General features: G+C 43.0%; 1 protein-coding gene across 7 annotated transcripts in view; it reads left to right on the forward strand.

Annotated features, from left to right (window-relative positions):
* Window positions 1-20714, forward strand: part of LOC139548926 (pleckstrin homology-like domain family B member 1) — a 94997-nt gene that overhangs the window by 10598 nt on the left and 63685 nt on the right. For all 7 annotated transcript variants that reach the window (XM_071358891.1, XM_071358893.1, XM_071358892.1 and 4 more), the window contains exons 2-4: window positions 2523-2624; window positions 7128-7251; window positions 10776-10946. In XM_071358891.1, the coding sequence (XP_071214992.1) occupies window positions 2523-2624; window positions 7128-7251; window positions 10776-10946 (397 nt within the window). The remainder of the gene's footprint in view (window positions 1-2522; window positions 2625-7127; window positions 7252-10775; window positions 10947-20714) is intronic.

Here is a 20714-nt window from a genome sequence, read left to right on the forward strand (position 1 = left end):
CAGACTAGATCATAGAGATATATTGGATTAGACAGAGTTCGATGATGGCCTATTGTATGTTCTTTATCCAGCTCTCCAGATGACCTACATTGCCTTCATGGAGTTACACTCTCTGAGTTATTGCATGTTTATATTTCCCTAATAGTGTTAATAATACCGTATAATCACTCTAAAGGCTATTTCTACCCCTCACCTCTCATCCTCTCTCAATTTTCTCTTCCTTTTTTGTCTCTGTCCTTCTCTCCATCCCTCTCTCCTTCTGTTATCAGGGCTTGTGGCTGCCAGGCAAGATTGCGGGCTTAGTTCAGCGTAGCAAGCACAGACAGGTCCATCAGGAGTGATTGTTGAGGCATTTTTTGGCAGAGTTCTATCACGTTAACAGGATAAACTTGATGATAAAGAACATTTGAATCTATGTTGTGGATTGGGATACATCAGAAACATACACTATGTGGAGACCTGCTCGTCGAACATCTCTTTACAAAATCATGGGCATTATTATGGAGTTGGTCCCCCCCTTTGCAGCTATAACGGCCTCCACTCTTCTTTGAAGGCTTTCCACTAGATGTTGGAAAGTTGCTGCAGGGACTTGCTTCCATTCAGCCACAAGAGCATTAGTGAGATCGGGGACTGATGTTGGGCGATTAGGCCTGGCTCGCAGTCGGCGTTCCAATTCATCCAGAAGGTGTTCGATGGGGTTGAGGTCAGGGCTCTGTGCAGGCCAGTCAAATTCTTCCACACCGATCTCGACAAACCATTTCTGTATGGAACTCGCTTTGTGCACGGGGGCATTGTCATGCTGAAACAGGAAAGTGCCTTCCCCAAACTGATGCCACAAAGTTGGAAGCATAGAATCGTCTAGAATATCTTTGTATGCTGTAGCGCTAAGATTTCCCTTCATGGGAACTAAGGGGCATAGCCTGAACCATGAAAAACATTATTCGTCCTCCACTAAACTTTACAGTTGGCACTATGCATTCGGGCAGGTAGCGTTTTCCTGGCATCCGACAAACCCAGATTAGTCCGTTGGACTGCCAGATGGTGAAGTATGATTCATCACTGCAGAGAACGTATTTCCACTGCTCCAGAGTCCAATGGCGGCACGCTTTACACAACTCCAGCCAATGCTTGGCATTGCGCATGGTGATCTTAGGCTTACTCAGTCATCGAGACCCATTTCATGAAGCTCCCGACGAACAGTTATTGTGTTGACGTTGCTTCCAGAGGCAGTTTGGAACTTGGTAGTAAATATTGCAATCGAGGACAGACAATTTTTACGTGCTACGCACTTCAGCACTCAAAGATCCCGTTCTGTGAGCTTTTGTGGCCTACCACTTCACAGCCGAGCCGTTGTTGCTCCTAGATGTTTCCACTTCACAATAACAGCACTTACAGTTGACCGGGGCACCTCTAGTAGGGCAGAAATTTGATGAACTGACTTGTTGGAAAGGTGGCATCCTATGACGGTGCCACGTTGAACATCACTGAGCGCTTCAGTACGGGCCATTCTACTGCCAACGTTTGTCTATGGAGATTGCATGGCGGTGTGCTCGATTTTATACACCTGTCAGTAACGGGTGTGGCTGAAATAGCCTAATCCACTAATTTGAAGGGGCGTCCACATACCTTTGGCCATGTAGTGTATTTACCAACCCTGCACATCATTTTAGGGGTCCAAGGCACTTAAATGTACAAAGATGACTATAATTTCGTGTTGGATAACCTTACTTGTGGTTTTCTCGACTTAATTTGCCCACAATGGGTGCATAAGTATTTTCTTAGTCTCACATATGCTCACTCTCAAATCTGGTCATTTATGACACGTACAAATACAGACATGGAAAAGTATGTATAGCAATCTGTTCTGGGCTGACTGGGTGGAAAAGCCAAAAATAAATGAATAAGAGAGAAGGAATTTGTGGGATAAGGGGAGTGGGGAAGAGGGGTGGGTGCAGTAGAGACTACGGGGAGGGCAGACAGACAGACGCAAGAAGGCTGCAATGCATTCCTGTGTCAGGTCTCAGGGGAGATCACCCTGTGTCTCTGTCTGTTGGCTCATTGAGGTAATATGGGATATCAGCAGAATCTGTACACTGTCTGTCTCCCTGTGTGTGGTGTATTCTCATCTAATGAATCACATTACTGACTCATCCTGGCTGAGAGGGGCTGAAGGGGGAATCCCAATCAGCAGGGTCTGCCTTTCTCTGAGAGTACTCATTGATCACTTGTAAGGTCTGACGTTTCACAGTCCCTTTGGCCATGGCTAGTTAAGCATTCTGGACCATTCTCTTTCACCTGTAATGTATAGACCCATGTGAATGACCGTGCATGTAGAGTATAAACGCCACATAAGACGAGACTAAAGACAGAGACACAAAAAGTAGATTAAAAAGTATGATTCCTGTTGCCTTTTGTAAACAGCAGGAGTCAGTAATGGCAGAAGGCCTCTGAATCCTTCAGAATCCTTTCATCTCTGTTTGTTAGATGATCCTCTCACAGGTGTGTTGTGTTTTGTTCCATAGGATCTTCATGTGTCAGAGGGGGTGATTGACAACGCAGTAGATATGGACAGTCTGAACAGGAACCTGCCTGAGTGTGGAAGGCAAACCCATCAGGTGTTACAGGTGAGTGTGTGTGTGTGTGTGTGTGTGTGTGTGTGTGTGTGTGTGTGTGTGTGTGTGTGTGTGTGTGTGTGTGTGTGTGTGTGTGTGTGTGTGTGTGTGTGTATTCTGCAGTCCCATCTCTCTAACCACAGCCTGCCCTTCACTACCACTCTGTGAGGAGTGTTCTCTTAATGGGGAGGGGTACTTGGACTGTGAGGCCATTGTGTGAGTGATGCTAAAAACTTGGCAAGCGACGTTGGAAACAAAGTCCTGGCCGTCATCGTGATGTGTAATTTTGTTGAATTTTCCCAATGTCAAACCATACCCGCGGCATTTTCTCCTCTCCTCTTGATTACTGTATCCACTGACGTGACATGTCAAGGCTCCCTGAAGACTATCTAGATAGGAGAACAATGGGTCTGTAACAACAAGCTGCCTCTGTAGCCACCTGGGGTTGGTATGGCTCTGTGTTGTTGAAACCTGGGTTCAAATACTATTTTAAATCATTTAAAATAATTTAGCTGGGCTTGATTGAGCTTGCCTGGCGCAATGGAACCAATAGAATAGTCAAAAAGTGCAAACTCCGCCCATCTGGCACTCCAGGCAGGCTAAAGCAAACGCTCAAGGTATTTGAAAGATGTAAAATAGTCAGTGACTTGGACTTGGACTGAAATAGGTGGCGATACTTATTTTTGATCCCGGTACCATTTATATTTAGGTGCAGGAACTCCTCGAAACTTTTGAGCTAATATTTTAAAGAAGGTGCAGAAACTCAAGAAGAAGAACATTTTAGGTGGCGGTACTCAGTTCCAGTGAGCTCCTGCCCAAGTCAAGTACTGCTAATAGTATTTGAATCCAGGTGTGATATGATGCAGTGTATCTACAGATCACTGCTTTTTAAAAGTAGACATCAAAGTCTGAGTCTCCTAATGTGTGTTACAACTTTATAGCACAATGGACTGCTAGTCTTCTCCTGAAAACCCCTGCTATAGATAAATATAGATTGAAACAACCTACCAATCAAGGTAAAGGTGAAGGAACAGCTATAATGGGCATGGAGAGCAAATGGCAGCGCTTGGCAAACTGCCAGACATTTGGGTTTGTAATTAAAGGGACACTGACATTGAATGTCTTCTTCCTGTCTGGGTAATATAGTCCTACACCAGCTGTACATCAAGTCAGGTGGTCCACAATGCAATTTGCGGTTTGTAGTTTGAAATGGGGGAGGGAGGGGGAGGGAAGAGAGAGGAGAGAGGAAAGAGGAGAGAGAGAGAGAGCAGGGAGGGAGGAAGATAATAGAAACGTGAAGTAGGAGAAAGATGAGGTGGAGAGAGGGAGAGGGGCTGGAGAGTTAGAGAGGGATGAATATAGAGAGGGAGCGGGAGGCAGGAGGATAGGCTCAGGGCTTAAAGCAGTAGACAGAGTTTCAGAGCTCTGGAGTGCCACAGGGGAGCAGTAGCACACAGGAAACTGCAGCTGGCTGCCACTAATACAGTAACCTATACTGACATGCAGAGAGAGACAATGACTAAACCAGCATAAGAGATCAAAGTGAAAAATATCAAAGGGAGGCTGATAGAAGAGATTGAACTTGTTACAGTAGGCCTTTGGCCTATCAAGCAGGAAACACTTGTTTTTTTCAGAGACGTCTCAGTAAGGTTTAATGAGGATTTTTTGGGGTTGTGTTCAGTAGGGCACACTGTAGCAAAAACAAATTGGCAATGGAATATGAAAATCGTTATTTCTATTGGACAGGTTTGGGTAGCATCTCTGTTTCACTCCGTTTTAAAACATTTTGTGCCTACTCAACACCACCCTGATGACAGCCAGTAGACAGTGACAAAGAGGCCATGTGGGATTTCAACATTTCATCACCTACTACAAAATGGTGGCATGGTGATTAGGCCTATTACTAGTCCAAAATGTGATTACGCTATCTCCCACAGCACTCCTAGGCCCTCATCTACTGCATCTGGTCACTACTGCTAGCTGGCCTACGCGTTAAAGCTATTATCATCTATCACCCCAATCCTCTTCAGCCGGGCCCAGCTTTAACTGATCGATCTAATTGAAAGTAGATCATCCTATTTGGACAGCCATGGGTGGCCACCCAACAGTGAGGCTGACTTCATGATCTGTCACACCGCTGCTTGGTGTGCACGGGTTGATTGGAAAGCGGGTGAACGAGAAAGATTATCAGCAAGGATATGCAACAGACTCAAAGTAGCATGCCATACATTGGGCTAATGATAACTGGGCTCAACCATTTTACTCCCTCTAGTCTTCTGCAGTACAATGTTAGAGTAGCCTAGGCATCAAATGAATTAATTTGGACTAAAATTAAATGCAAACCCCACGTGTGCTATACATTCAGAGAGATGTTATGATGATGATGACAAAGAGGTTCTTCACAACTTAGCTCATATGAAATGTCTTCCAGGAAGTAATGTCTCTTAATTGCAGCTCTCAGTGCTTCAGCGGTTTCCAGTGAGTGCTGTTACCATGACAACTCCCCCTTCTCCCAAAGCACAAAACCCCATGCTGGTGTTTTTGCTCTGCGGGCATAACTAGGCTCCCTCACAGCTCACACTCTCTCTGTATAAAGCGATATGTAAACAGCACCAGCAGCCAGCTAGAGCAATGCCACCACACAGAGAAGACATTCATACAGGCTGGATGTCCCTGGGCTATGAAATGAACCGTAATGTAGGCCTGTGATCCAGTGTAGCTGCTAAAACAGTGTTGAAACATATTGTTCTTATGAATAGAGAAATAATGAAAGGGATCATTCTGAATAGCCAACATGGTCATATAATGTCGTGTTATGTCCTGACTGTTTGTCTGGGTAGTGAACATGTATTGTGTGACTGTCTTTTGCAGTGTAAGGGAGCATCCGTCCATTGGGGTGCGTTAATGGTTAGTCAAAAGGCCAACTGTAGCTTGAGGGTAGTTGTCTAAAGGTCTATTCTCTATCCCATTTAGCTTTTCCAAAATATTTGATGATATTAAGTCTGCTTCCAATCATTAACATACAACTTAACCCCTTCCCTTTTCCACATTTTGTTATGTTACAGTCTTATTCTAAAATGGATTTAAAAAAAAGTTGTCCTCGTAAATCTACACGCAATACCCCATAACGACAAAGCAAAAACTGTTTTTTAGAAATTTTTGCAAGTGTATTAAAAATAGAAAACAGAAATACATTATTTACATAAGTATTCAGACCCTTTGCTATGAGACTCGAAATTGAGCTCAGGTGCATCCTGTTAACATTGATCATCCTTGAGATGTTTTTACAACTTGATTGGAGTTCACCTGTGGTAAATTCAATTGATTGGACATGATTTGGAAAGGCACACACCTGTCTATATAAGGTCCCACAGTTGACAGTGCATGTCACAGCAAAAACCAAGCCATGAGGTCGAAAGAATTGTCTGTACAGCTCCGAGACAGGATTGTGTCGAGGAAAAGATCTGGGGAAGGATACCAAAAAATGTCTGCAGCATTGAAGATCCCCAAGAACACAGAGCCCTCTATCATTCTTTAATTGAAAAAGTTCCACCAAGACTCTTCCTAGAGCTGGCCCGGCCAAACCGAGCAATCGGGGAAGAAGGGCCTTGGTCAGGGAGGTGACCACTCTGACAGAGCTCCAGAGTTCCTCTGGGGAGATGGGAGAACCTTCCAGAAGGACAACCATCTCTGCAGCACTCCACCAATCAGGCCTTTATGGTTGAGTGGCCAGACGGAAGCCACTCCTCAGTAAAAGGCACATGACAGCCCGTTTGGAGTTTGCCAAAAGGCACCTAAAGGACTCTCAGACCATGATAAACAAGATTCTCTGGTCTGACGAAACCAAGATTGAACTATTTGGCCTGAATGCCAAGCGTCACATGTGGAGGAAACCAGGCACCATTCCTACGGTGGAGCATTGTGGTGGCAGCATCATGCTGTGGGGATGTTTTTCAGAGGCAGGGACTGGGAGACTAGTCAGGATCAAGAAAAAGATGAAGGGAGCAAAGTAAATAGAGATCCTTGATGAAAACCTGCTCCAGAGCGCGCAGAACCTCTGACTGGGGCGAAGGTTCACCTTCCAACAGGATAATGACCCTAAGCACACACCCAAGACAACGCAGAAGTGGCTTCGGGACAAGTCTCTGAATGTCCTTGAGTGGCCCAGCCAGAGCCCGGACTTGAACCTGATCGAACATCTCTGGAGAGACCTGAAAATAGCTGTGCAGCGACGCTCCCCATCCAACCTGACAGAGCTTGAGAGGATCTGCAGAGAAAAATGGGAGAAACTCCCCAAATACAGGTGTGCCAAGCTTGTGCTTTGTCATTATTGGGTATTGTGTGTAGATTGAAGAAAAAAAACGATTTAATCCATTTTAGAATAAGGCTGTAACGTAACAAAATGTGGAAAAAGTCAAGGGGTCTGAATACTTTCCGAATGCACTGTAGACTGCCATGTGAGGCCAAATGGAGTTAATAGACTGATAATTGAGTCTGTGACCTTTCTGTTCATAGAGCACGCCACTGGATCTGTTTGAGAGCGGCAAGGGGCTGAAGGTCCAGGCAGAGCGCCCCCATCTGGTCAGTCTGGGCAGTGGCCGTCTCAGTACGGCCATCACACTGCTGCCCCTTCCTGAAGGTGAGCTAATATTTCTTCTATCCAAATGTCAATAGTGAAATGTAAAGGAATTGAGTTACTCTGAGGCGTGAGCATTTGGTTGGTTCTTATACTTCTTTTGATCTTTCATGTGTGCTTTTGAATAGTGAGGATTTGCGTGCACACACTTAATGGAGCGCATAATACAGGAACATGCATATGCTCACACATCAGCCCCAGGAGCGTAAAACTGACAGTGGCCTGTCCTTCACCCTGCAGTGTTGACTTCAGTACCACTATAACCTCTATTGGCTATACCCCACACATACACACACACACACACACACACACACACACACACACACACACACACACACACACACACACACACACACACACACACACACACACACACACACACACACACACACACACACACACACACACACACACACACACACCTCAGTCCCAGCAGGATTGAATAGGCTGTGCTCTGACCCTGTTGTCACCTCTATTTCGGAACCATGTGACAACAGGGGGGGGGGGGGCAGCACTCTGAAAGCCCCCACCATAACCCCTCAGGTTGATTCGTCCCCCCCAATAATTAATTTTTAAAAATGGGGGCCCCCACAGATATTATACGTCATAAGCAATGGCAAAATGTGTAGAATTGCAGGAAATGTTCTTTAATTGTCGACTTTGGGCACGAAAAACTGTCCAATTCCTCCTCGTTCTCAATTTTCAAACAGAAATGGGGTGTGCCCTTGGAGTTTTCTCGATGTGTCATTCTGGTCATGCACACCGCAACCGATGTAGCTAGGTCATTAGCTAAGCTAGCCACTTGTAGGTAGCCAGTAACTTCTCCAGTATGTGTTGAGGTAATTTCACAGGATTTGTTTTTGGATGGAGTAAGTAGAGACCAGTAAGAAATGGCACTTCTGTAGCTAAATATCTTATTCACTCATTATTATTTTTTAAATGCATGAAATGACCTGGTATGATCAATGCACCATCATACCAGGTCATTTCATGCATTTAAAAAAAAAAAATACATAAAAAATGTAATAAATAAAAATTGTAAATAAAACCGTTATTTTTGCATTTTTGCCCAAAGTCGACCTTTAATGTAACTGTCCAATGTTTCCAGATTTCTGTGAAATATTACCAATAATTAAGTTAAATAGTTTTCCTTCCTTTCACCAGTTGTCCAGCAAAATGGTAATTAATGATGCTAAAACAATCCTGGGGCGGCAGCGTAGCCTAGTGGTTAGAGCGTTGGACTAGTAACCGAAAGGTTGCAAGTTTGAATTCCCGAGCTGACAAGGTACAAATCTGTCGTTCTGCCCCTGAACAAGGCAGTTAACCCACTGTTTCTAGGCTGTCATTGAAAATAAGAATTTGTTCTTAATTAACTGACTTGCCTAGTTAAATAAAGGTTAAAACATAATAATAATAATTTAAAGCAACTTTCTGTGTTGGAATGGTGTGGGCGATCCCCAACAACAACAAAATATTAATGTGAGTAGACCACTGATTGGCCTGCTCTTCCTCCTTAGGAGGATGACATCATCCTCTATGAGAAAATAGCAAGCATTTTTTAAATAGTCTGTTTGAGATACAAGTTTGAGGTGGGGTTTTTGAAGTGTTTTTCTCTCCAATTTATGCTTTGGACACAAATACGAGTATGGGATGAGTCAACAACATTACTTGGGTATGAGTTAACAGAAAATTAACTTTTAAAAGTGAGATTTTCACTGGCCAGATGCGGCTACCCAATATACACAGGGTCCATTGTAGGTTCTGTCAGATCCATAGTGACGAATTACTATGTGGCTACGTTTGCATCAACTATGGGTAGCAACCGCAAGAGTTTAACTTCTGTTAACATTACGACGATGGAAGTAGCTAGCTAGCTAGGACACCGGTACACAATGTCCTTCGCCCCCATCTCGGAAGTAGTTCATTACTTTGGGTAACATGATCACGGGCTACCCAATTTGCACAGGGTCCATTGTTAGCAAGGACATAATGTCGTAACGTTAACAGAAGTCCATACCCTCGCGGTAGCTACCCATATTTGATGCTAATGTAGCCATCTTGAGCAACGTAGCTATCAAAACAATGTCATTCATCACTATGGGGCCGATGGAACCTTGCTAACAATGGACCCGGTGCATATTGGGTAGCTCATGCTCATTGGGTAGCCACACAGTTACTTTAAAACAGCAGCATTTTCTTTCAGCCTCATGGCAAAATATGTAGAATTGCAGGAAAATAGCTTTAAAACTGCAACATTTTCTCTCAGGCTCATTACAAAATGTGTAGAATGGCATTATAAAACTGCACATTTTTCTCTTTGTCCCATGGCAAAATGGGTTGAAATGCAGGTTAGCTGTCCCCCCCTCCAAAGATTGGGGGGAGGCCTTTCAGTTATCCTTCCACTTATACTGTGTATTCAAAATACCCCTCCATATACACCGCAAAAAACCCAAGAGATGCATAATAAGTCATATCAAGCTGTGTAGAATTGCAGGAAATGTGTTTTAATATATCCCAAAAAATGTCCCCAGTGGCCGTGGACCCTCTGTCTACTATTCGTCCCCCCCAATATCTACACCACAATTTGGCCCTGACCTCAACCCCCACCACCATCCCTCCCTAACACCCCTTTAGTACCCCCACCCCACCTCCTGCAATGTCCACCACTGCTACCCATTCATCTGGGGAATTCCTTTCTCCAAGCCCCTCTCGGTTTGTCTGGAGTTCTGCGGGAAGTTGGGTATGGAATGCACTGAAAAAGCTGCATCCCAAATGACACCAGATACCCTATATAATGGCAGCTTTTCCCTATGGGCCTTGGTCAAAAGTAATGCACGTTATAGGGATTAAGGTGCTATTTGGGAGGAAGCCTTGGTCCAGGGGGGAGAGAGGATGAGAATGCGTGTTGCCCTGTGATGTGACATTCCACTGGGTTTTCTCCTCTTATCTGGAGCCCCAGTAGAGATGAGGCTGGACAGGGTCACTGTTGGGCGGAAGGAGGGGGTTGTGGAGGGTGGAATGTGATTTAGCAACAAAGCATTTCTATTTAGCATGTCTGCCTAGTTTAATGAATGACTGCTGGATATGACATTGACTCTCGCCATGAGTTACAAAGACTTGTACAACGGATTAAACCAGAATGAAACAAGATTACGTAATCATTCACTTATTTTCAGGGTTTCACTTCTCTTGCAAGTTATTCTGTCACTTAATTAATAGGTAACTTTGTCATTATACAGTAACAACATGGACGTTGTACACAATAAGTAAAACACTGTAGTTGAGGGTCAATTTACAGCCACAAACAGCCACAGTCAACATACAGCCACATTCTTCTCTTTGCAACATAGTTTGATGAGACTGCTTCTGTGAACATTGAGGGATCATTCTAGCCTGGCAGTAATATTTTAGTACTTCTTTAGCCAACTCCTTTTATTGTATGAACAGATCAGGCTAACACCAGGCTAGAATCTCTCAGTTACAGTGTCCATATTTTGCTCATACTCTTCTGTGTGTTGCTCCTAAAGGCAGGACAACGTTGGGCCATGGGGCGATGGACATCAGCATCCAGGGCCCAGGAGTTGCCGCCCAGCACTGCTACATAGAGAACCGGGCAGGGATCATCACTCTCCACCCCTGTGGGAACCAGTGTGCCACAGACGGGCTTCCTGTCACCAAACCGGTCCGCCTGTCACAAGGTATGGCTCCTTACAAACAAACTGACTCGCTGAAATGAACCTCAATGGCAAGGAGTATTTGTTTACTATATACTGTATATACTGTATATACAGTACCAGTCAAACATTGGAACACCCCTACTCATTTAAGGGTTTTTCTTTATTTGTACTATTTTCTACATTGTAGAATAATAGTGAAGACATCAAACAATGAAATAATGCGTAGGAAAAAAATGGGAGGAAGGGAAACTGGGCAAAATGCCAAGAATAGGAGAGCCATCTATTCCATAGTACACTAGAACACAGTAAACATGGACAACAACAGTCTAAACATAGCTGAGGGCAATGGAGCAAAATGTCCACTAGATGACAATAACTAGACCTATCACAACCCTACAGGAAAGGTAAGAAATCCATATCTTAATTTATACCAGGGTACTTAGTTGCCTGTAGTTTGTAAATCCAAGAACCTTCCCTCTGGTTTAGCTGTTCAAGACGGTCCCCATTTCTACTTGTAGTGCCTTGCCATGGGGTAGTCTTCATTGCCTACCCTATGGTGTACTTGTGTTCTTTTAAGCGGTCTTGAAGGCGTCTCTTTGTTCGTCCAATGTAGAACACCTAGCACTGTGGACATTCCAATCTATAGATGACATGAGTGGTTTTGCAGTTAATGAAATGCTTGATGTGATACTCCATTTTAGAAGCTGTGTCAACAAAATGTTTTTTCTGTGCAATATTTCTGCAATGGTTGCATTTAAAAGAGCCCCTGGGTTTGTGGTATAGTTTTTTGAGAGTCACCAGGAAGATAGCTGTGAGCTAATTTGTCATTTACGGTAGGACATCTATTAAAGCTCAAGACTGGTGGCTCTGGGAAGACTTGGCGTAGTAGAGTATCACTTTGGATGATTCCCCAATTGTTTTTAATGATTATTTTAATGTTATCTGCTTCAGTGCTGTATTTTGTAACAAAGTACACTCTCTCTGATGTATCACGAGTCACTCCCCTTCGCAACAAGTTCTCTCTGTCAAGTCAAAATAACACATATGGAATCATGTAGTAACCAAAAAGTGTTAAACAAATCAAAATATATTTTATATTAGAGGTTCTTCAAAGTAGCCACCCTTTGCATTGACGACAGCTTTGCACACTCTTGGCATCCTCTCAACCAGCTTCACCTGGAATGCTTTTCCAACAGTCTTGAAGGAGTTCCCACATATGCTGAGCACTTGTTCACTGCTTTTCGCTCACTCTGCGGTCCAACTCATCCCAAACTATCTCAATTGGGTTGATGTCAGGTGATTGTTGAGACCAGGTCATCTAATGCAGCACTCCATCACTCTCCTTCTTGGTCAAATAACCCTAACACAGCTTGGAGGTGTTTTGGGTCATTGTCCTGTTGAAAAACAAATGATAGTCCCACTAACTAAGCGCAAACCAGATGGGATGGCGTATCGCTGCAGAATGCTGTGGTAGCCATGCTGGTTAAGTGTGCCTTGAACTCTAAATAAATCACGACAGTGTCACCAGCAAAGCACCCCCACATCATCACAATTCCTCCCCCAATCTCAAATTTGGACTCATCAGACCAAAGGACAGATGTCCACCGGTCTAATGTCCATTGCTCGTGTTTCTTGGCCTAAGCAAGTCTCTACTTATTATTGGTGTCCTTTAGTAGTGGTTCCTTTGCAGCAATTTGACCATTAAGGCCTGATTCACGCAGTCTCCTCTGAACAGTTGATGTTGAGATGCGTCTGTTACTTGAATTCTGTGAAGCATTTATTTGGGCAGCAATTTCTGAGGCTGGTAACTATAATGAACTACCTCTCTGCAGCAGAAGTAACTCTGGCTCTTCCTTTCCTGTGGCGGTCCTCATGAGAGCCAGTTTCATCATAGCGCTTAATGGTTTTTGCAAATGCACTTGAAGAAACTTTCAAAGGTCTTGTAATTTTCCTGATTAACTGACCTTAATGTCTTAAAGTAATGATGGACTGTTGTTTCTATTTGCTTATTTGAGCAGTTCTTGCCATAATATGGACTTGTTCTTTTACCAAATAGGGCTATCTTCTGTGTACCGCCCCTACCTTGTCACAACACAACTGATTGGCTCAAATACATTAAGAAGGAAAGAAATTCCAATAATTAACTTTTAGCCATGCACACCTGTTAATTGAAATGCATTCCAGATGACTACCTCATGAAGCTGGTTGAGAGAATGCAAAGAGTGTGCAAAGCTGTCATGAAGGCAAAGGGTGACTACTTTGAATAATCTCAAATATAAAATATATTCTGATTTGTTTAACACTTTTTTGGTTAGTACATGATGTCTTAGGTCTCTCTTTATGTAGTGTTGTGTGATCTCTCTTGTCGTGATGTGTGTTTTGTACTATATTTTATTGAATTTATTTTTATTCCTAGCCCCGTCCCCGCAGGAGGCCTTTTGGCATTGTAAATAAGAACTGACTTGCCTAGTTAAATAAAATAAAATTCCATGTGTTATTTCATAGTTTTGATGTCTTCACTATTATTCCACAATGTAGAAAATAGTAAAAATAAAGAAAAACCCTTTAATGAGTAGGTGTGTCCAAACTTTTGACTGGTACCTTATATATATATATACGTATATACATGGACGGATGGTGCTGGGCTCACAATTGGCCCAGCATCGTTAGGGTTTGGCCGGGGTAGGCCGTCAATGTAAATAAGATTTTGTAAAAAGAGGAGGAAGGGAAGCGCTACTAAGGTACACAATAGTACATTCAATTTTCTGACAGTAGCGAGAGAGCTAACAGTTGGAGGCTAATGATGACACTGGCTATCTTCTGGTGTCCCCCAACCTGGATTGTCTTGTAAATCTGAGCGGGGATATAGCTATTTTTATTCCACACCTCTTACTCCAACAGATGCCCTTTTACCCCTGGTGGTGAAAGGTGAAATAATGATTTGAGGGAATAATTTTATTTCTATATTATATATACATATATAATTTATTGTACTGGTCAAGAATAACTTTAAGATCAGGGTGGTGTCATTGATTAAGCTGACTCCAAATCTGTGTAATACTATGTAGAGATGAGTTGATAGTCGATATCTTTGACACAGTGTGTCGGTCATATGTAACAAGCATCGTTGAAAAGTGTAGGGGAAGCTATGTCCGCATTGCTGTTGTCATTCCGGATGCAGAAACTCCTTGTTTTTTCTGGGTGAGTGGTAGGCTATAAAAAAATTGACTGAATCCAGTCATTTTCATCTCAGAAGGTACAGTGTATACATTTTTCTCTGACAAAGCAGTTGTCCTGTGAAGAGAATAGAGACTTTGCTTTAAGTTGAGTGTATGATATTCAAATGTGAACTACAAATTCATTGAGTCCTTACCCAGATTTAAATACACTACATGGTATGTGGACACCCCTTCAAATTAGTGGATTTGGTTATTTCAACCACACCCATTGCTGACATGTGTATAAGATCGACACACAGCCATGCAATCGCCATAGACAAACATTGGCAGTAGAATGGCCCGTACTGAAGAGCTCAGTGACTTTCACCGTGGCACCGTCATAGGACGCCACCTTTCCAACAAGTCAGTTCATCAAATTTCTGCCCTGCTAGAGGTGCCCCGGTCAATTGTAAGTGCTGTTATTGTGAAGTGGAAACATCTAGGAGCAACAACGGCACAGCCGCAAAGTGGTAGGCCACACAAGCTCACAGAACAGGACTTAGCACGTAGCGAGTAAAAATCATCTGTCTTCGGTTGCAACACTCACTACCGAGTTTCAAACTGCCTCTGGAAGCAACGTCAGCACAAGAACTGTTTGTCGGGAGTTCATGAAATGGGTTTCCATGTCCGAGCAGCCACCAGGGGACTATGGAGCAGTGGAAATGCGTTCTCTGAAGTGATGAATCCCGCTTCACCATCTGGCAGTCCGACGGACGAATCTGGGTTTGGCGGATGCCAGGAGAATGCTACCTGCCCTAATGCATAGTGCCAACTGTAAAGTTTGGTGGAGGAGGAATAATGGTCTGGGGCTGTTTTTCATGGTTCGGGGTAGGCCCCTTAATTCCTGGGAAGGGAAATCTTAACGCTACAGCATACAATGACATTCTAGACGATTCTGTGCTTCCAATTTTGTTGGAAGGCGCTTTCCTGTTTCAGCATGACAATGCCCCCATGCACAAAGCGAGGTCCATACAGAAATGGTTTGTTGAGATCGGTGTGGAAGAACTTGTCTGGCCTGCACAGAGACCTGACATCAACCCAACCGAACACCTTTGGGATGAATTGGAACGCCGACTGCGAGCCTGGCCTAATCGCCCAACATTAGTGCCCGACCTCCCTAGTGCTCTTGTGGCTGAATGGAAGTAGGTCCCAACAGCTATGTTCCAATATCTCCATCTTAATGGCCATGATTTTGGAATGAGAAGATTGTCAAGTAGGTGTCCACATACTTTTGGCCATACTCATGCCATGACTAACCTGGTAGTCAGACAGACTCAGAGGATACACAACTACTATTGGAGGAAATGGGTGAGGTTGATTCAGAGACACAGATTTGGGATTGCACAAAGGAGCTCTGACTCAGGGTTACTGCCCCCCCCCTACACTACACCAACCCCTTTTCTCTTTCTCTCTGGTGTGGATATTAGTTTGAGCCTGTTTCGGAGACAGCTGCGGTTTCAACACCAACCATCTCTCCCGCTGCCAGGAGTCACCGTGAAACAATCATGCGCGTGTAGTTTACTGCGATAGTTAGTGACTGACTGTGAAATAGGGCAATACACGAGGCTGCGTTGGAAGGAACAATGGACAACAACGAATTGTAACGCAAAATATTTCACTGAAATGGATTGCATCTCTACGCGTTGGATTAACTAACTTTTCTGCTGGCTCCACTAGAAGGCAGGTGGAGAGCGCTCTTTGTGAAAACATAACGTAACCTATGTGAGTAGCCTGTGGAAGAATACTGATAAATATTATCATAACAAAAGAGTCGTCAAGACAAGCACGCATTAAAGCTTTCTCGTTCTTCAACAATTATTTGCCGTTCAGGAAAAACACGTGGCTCATTTTAAAGGAGCAGCTGCGATGTTAACAGCGGAGGGCAAGAGGACTTTCATTTGGATTTAAAGTAAGGTTTTTTTCTTCAGAATTAAAGGTAATGTGTATGCTGTAAAGTATTTCAACTGTGTGTTGTATCTACCAATTTTTTTGCAATTGCTTAATCATCAATTGTGGCCCACAAACCGAAAGCGAGTCCCTTGATTCGCTATAGTAGATGGATGACGTTATACAGTAGGTATAACATTGTAACATTCAAAGTATACATTTTACCCTAATCTTGAATCATGCAAATATGATACAAAGTTTTCTCAATAACGTATATTGTAAAAAAATATGATGTACCTGCACCATTGCACCAGTAAAATAACATTGATCTTTTGTATTAATATTGAGTAATGGCAATACATCACGCTGGTTCCGCACAAAATATGTGATTGTTTTGTTTGTAATTTATATATATATTTGTCAACTTTTAAGATGACTTTTATCTCATATTTCTGCAATATTATTGTTTATTCCACTGAACTTCCTCATCCACTTGAGTTCAATTTACAGACAGAAAAACATACAAGGGTGAAATCTCTAGCCAGATCCCCCACTATGACACTGCAGTGATCCCTTTTCATTTTGTCATGGTCACCGGATGCCTGTTTACGGGATACATTTCTATTCCTGGTCGATGTGACCTAAGCATGCTGTTAACCCTGTGTAGAATCTAGATGCAGTCTATTCTCATATTAGCAAGCCCACTCAAAACTCCCCCGTCCAACATTCTGTCATTTCTGACACATTGCATTGACCCCCATTGTATGCATAGGAAGTAAAGAGACATGAGGTGCACCCCCTCTGCAAACAAGCATCAGGCTGTCATACAATTCCCTCCTTTTTTTCAGCTCGGTGAGCCCCATATCCTCCTGCTCATGTTTGGTGGGACCTGGACTCCTCTGTTTGTGAGGCCACGTACACATAGCATGGATAGAGAAATAACCCATAGCCATCTGTTTCACTGACATGACCAGCAGGAGTATTTATTGTCTTATGATGTTCTGGCAAAAGGAGGTGAGGGGGAGAGTGCGTTCAGTGCACATCTGTTACTAGACTCCCTCACACCTCATTATGCCACTCACAATATCTTGAAACTATCTGCCACCTTCTGTATCTGGGATAAATGTTAATGAATACATTTCTCAATGATGAAAGTATATGAAGAGGAAGCCTGAAATCCGTATCGGTGGTGTCAAATGCCACATGATATACTGTAGATGGTTGACTGTGTTATACTTATTTTAGCACCAAATTAACAGCAGTGTATCTTACCAAAATACTGACGCCATCATTCATTTTATTATTCACAAGCTTAAAATGTACTTTGTCATCGGGTATTGCTGTATAGGCTACCTTTACCCTCTTTAAGAAGTAGGCTGACATCCTACTTCTGACATCCAACTCAGTTATGTTGGTGAAAATAGAATGGACATATGAGAACTTGTTCTTCTCAGATGAACTTCCATTGCTTTCCTGTGAATCTCCTCTCTATCTTTTGGTATGTGTGGCTGCACTTTATGTCCTCTGCATTGGCTAAAGCATTGAGTGATTAACTGGTGAGCTTGAAAGTGTCTGGCCTTTCCTTAAGCAGTAAAACACAACAATGCCATGGCAACTGTCTTGCTTACTTTTTAGGCATCCCTTTGTCCAGTATGTCCTCTGCTTTAGAGATGTCTGACACTCTAGGTTTAGTGTCGGGTCTTCTGTGTTTTATGATGAAACAGTAAAACGTGAAATTGTCAAAGCTTAAATAGTTAACTAATAGTATACATTTGATCTCATAGAAGTTCAGGTTAGTCACAGATGGAGGGTCAAAGGGAGTCTTTCTTTGTTGAAGCCAACTGGAACTCAGTTGATCTCTATTCTTCATACATGCCCTCACGTTATCACAATTCCAAGTATTTGCTATCAGCCAAGTTTCCTAGATCTTATTTCAGTGGTCCCAATGGCTCACTTTCCAGGGCTTAATAATGAAGATATTTTTGGCTAGCTATACTACATTAAAATGATGATATGAAAATGCTTTCATATTGTTGCTTGACAAGGTTCAAGCAAGGGTTTAACTCCAGGGAATGTGGTCTAAATGTGACACTACCGTGATATAAGACAATGTAGTACCCCTCAGGTATGCCAACCCAACCTTCTCCTATGGTTACTTTCATCTACCAGTTTTTCATGAAAGAATATCTCTTGAGGTGATGCTGTTGTCCTTGCAGAACAGGGTCTGTAATTTCCTGGAGATTTGAATCCCTGCCAGTGCCAAGGTGTTTTCAGGGAATGATGCTCTGTGCTCTTTGGTGTCACTTCTAGTTGTGTCAAAGTGCCCTTGAAGTAAAGACATATCCACACCCATCTCAGACAACCTCATCTGTGCTTTTCGGTTTAGATTATTGAAAATATAGTAATGTCAAATCACCCGTTGACTTCTCTTAAGTCTTATTCTTGAGTAGGCTACATGGTTCACTTTTTGGTTGTAATTGAATAACATGAATATGGTAACTTGCAGAGACAGCCCCATACGAGATAAGAAAGATGTACGTTGGAGCCATTCCCAAAGTGCACTCACTGTGATGAGAACCCAATGACTTCTGCCATTAATGGAGTGGTAAAGGAGAACTCTGCCTCGCGATTTTGAGAGAATCAATCTCGCTGATTAACTGTGAGGATCTTGGCTGCTCAGCCGCCAGTCCCGTTCTCTTCCAACAGCCCCAATTCATTATTTTCTGTGAAGTTTTTTTTTCATTTACCATTGAACCGTGTCCTCTCCCAAATGACGTCATGAATTTTAATTATAAAAATGGCAACGTGTCATATTTTACTGTCAGGTCGCTTTAGCAAAGAACTTGAATAAACGTTGCACTCTCTTGCTGCTTGGAGATCAGAGGTGAGTTTTGTTTAAGCTCAGCCTTCTACAGAACAGAGTAATGAAATATTGCTCTTAATCCCAGCTCTTATTGGAATCCATGAGATGCTTGTCTCTGGTGAAAGGGTTCTTCACTTCAAGTCTGAGGAGAGCTGAAGAAATATGGAGGGATTACATGTTTTATTTATTTTATTAATTTAACCTTTATTTAACTAGGCATGTCAGTTAAGAACAAACTCTTATTTCCAATGACAGCCTACACCGCCAAACCCTAACCCGGACGACACTGGGCCAATTGTGCGCTGCCCTATGGGACTCCCTGACTTCTATTTTAGCGCATGGCAATACAGACGCTCATTGGCGCGCGTGAGCGGTGTGGGTGCAATGATTGAATGACATGTATGTGTAAATTTATTTTGCAACGCTCACGCACGCAACGCGAGTGGTGTGGTCAGCATGTAACACACCTGCCCATTATTTTCCTTGAGGCCCCCACACCGCGCCATTTTTAGCCAGCTAATGATACCCCCCCCAAAAAAAATGTTAGGCAGACCAACTGGTCTAAAAATGGACCAGCCCAACTGGCATTTGCCAGAAGTACCAGATGGCCAGTCTGCCCCTGGAGTGGAGATCCCTATAGGGGAACATGATCACCCAAGGATCTATTCTACAACCCTGTCACTGGTTTAGTGCCCACACTGCCTATACTCTGTCCTCTCCTATGATTAACCAAAGGTGATTGACTAGGGAATGTCCAATGGGAATGTGACCCCTACAATGTTATGGAAGTGCTCTAGTGGAGATCTCCACGGACCACCTAGGGAGTTGGGTTAGGTATCTCTGTGTTCTGATTTGGTATAATCGTGGTCTGGTCTCAGTAGAAATAAGCTGAGGGGAGCCCCTAGACATACGCATGGTGGGACAGCATGAAAAGGGCATGGAGGTGAAGGGGGGTGCTGCAGTGAGGAGCTCACAACCTGAGGGTTTTTACATAGGGGAGGCCTCTCACACTTCAGTGTTGTGATGCCAAAATATTAGCAGCATCCACACAATCACTTATCATATCAATAATTTATACTCAGGTCTTAGTAGGTTGCTCATTACTTAGTGCCCTGAGTATTCCCCGGTCAGGTCAAATGGTTTGGAAATACTCTGGGCCCTACTCTTAATACAGAGAAATTGTGAATTAAGAGATTAAGTTAAGTATGGAAGCCTCCAGTCTCCAGGCACATGTTCACATCCAGGTAAGTCTGATGACAAGATGCAAATGATTCATGCTCAATGTGTTACCACCATCGATCAATCTTTATGTCTCTAAAGACGTTCTCCATTTATCTATTCCTCTGTACAGTAGCTATATCTGCAACAGATGACTGCTAGATTTATTGAATTCCAGCATAGTGATTGCCTGGGGATCTTGCTAATGGTATTGACTCACTCAATTACTATTTGTTGTGAAAGATAGTTAATTATGAAAACAAGGCACGAGAATCACAGCATGCTATTCTATGTGTCCCGTATTCTGATTAGACCTGCGTGCTTAATCTAATTTATGATTCCAGTCAGGGAATTTCCCCCGGGCTTAGGCAGTGGTAGGACTGAGAACAAGGCCCACCCACTGGGCAGCCAGGTCCACCCAATCAGATTGAGCAAAAAAAAAGGTAACACAGTCAAAAGTTTGGACACACCTACTCATTCCAGGGATTTTCTTTATTTTTACTATTTTCTACATTATAGAATAATAGTGAAGACATCAAAACTATGAAATAACAAATATGGAGTCATGTAGTAGCCAAAAAAGTGTTAAACAAATCAAAATGT

Source organism: Salvelinus alpinus, chromosome 22, assembly GCF_045679555.1.
Source record: "Salvelinus alpinus chromosome 22, SLU_Salpinus.1, whole genome shotgun sequence".
NCBI lineage: Eukaryota > Metazoa > Chordata > Actinopteri > Salmoniformes > Salmonidae > Salvelinus > Salvelinus alpinus.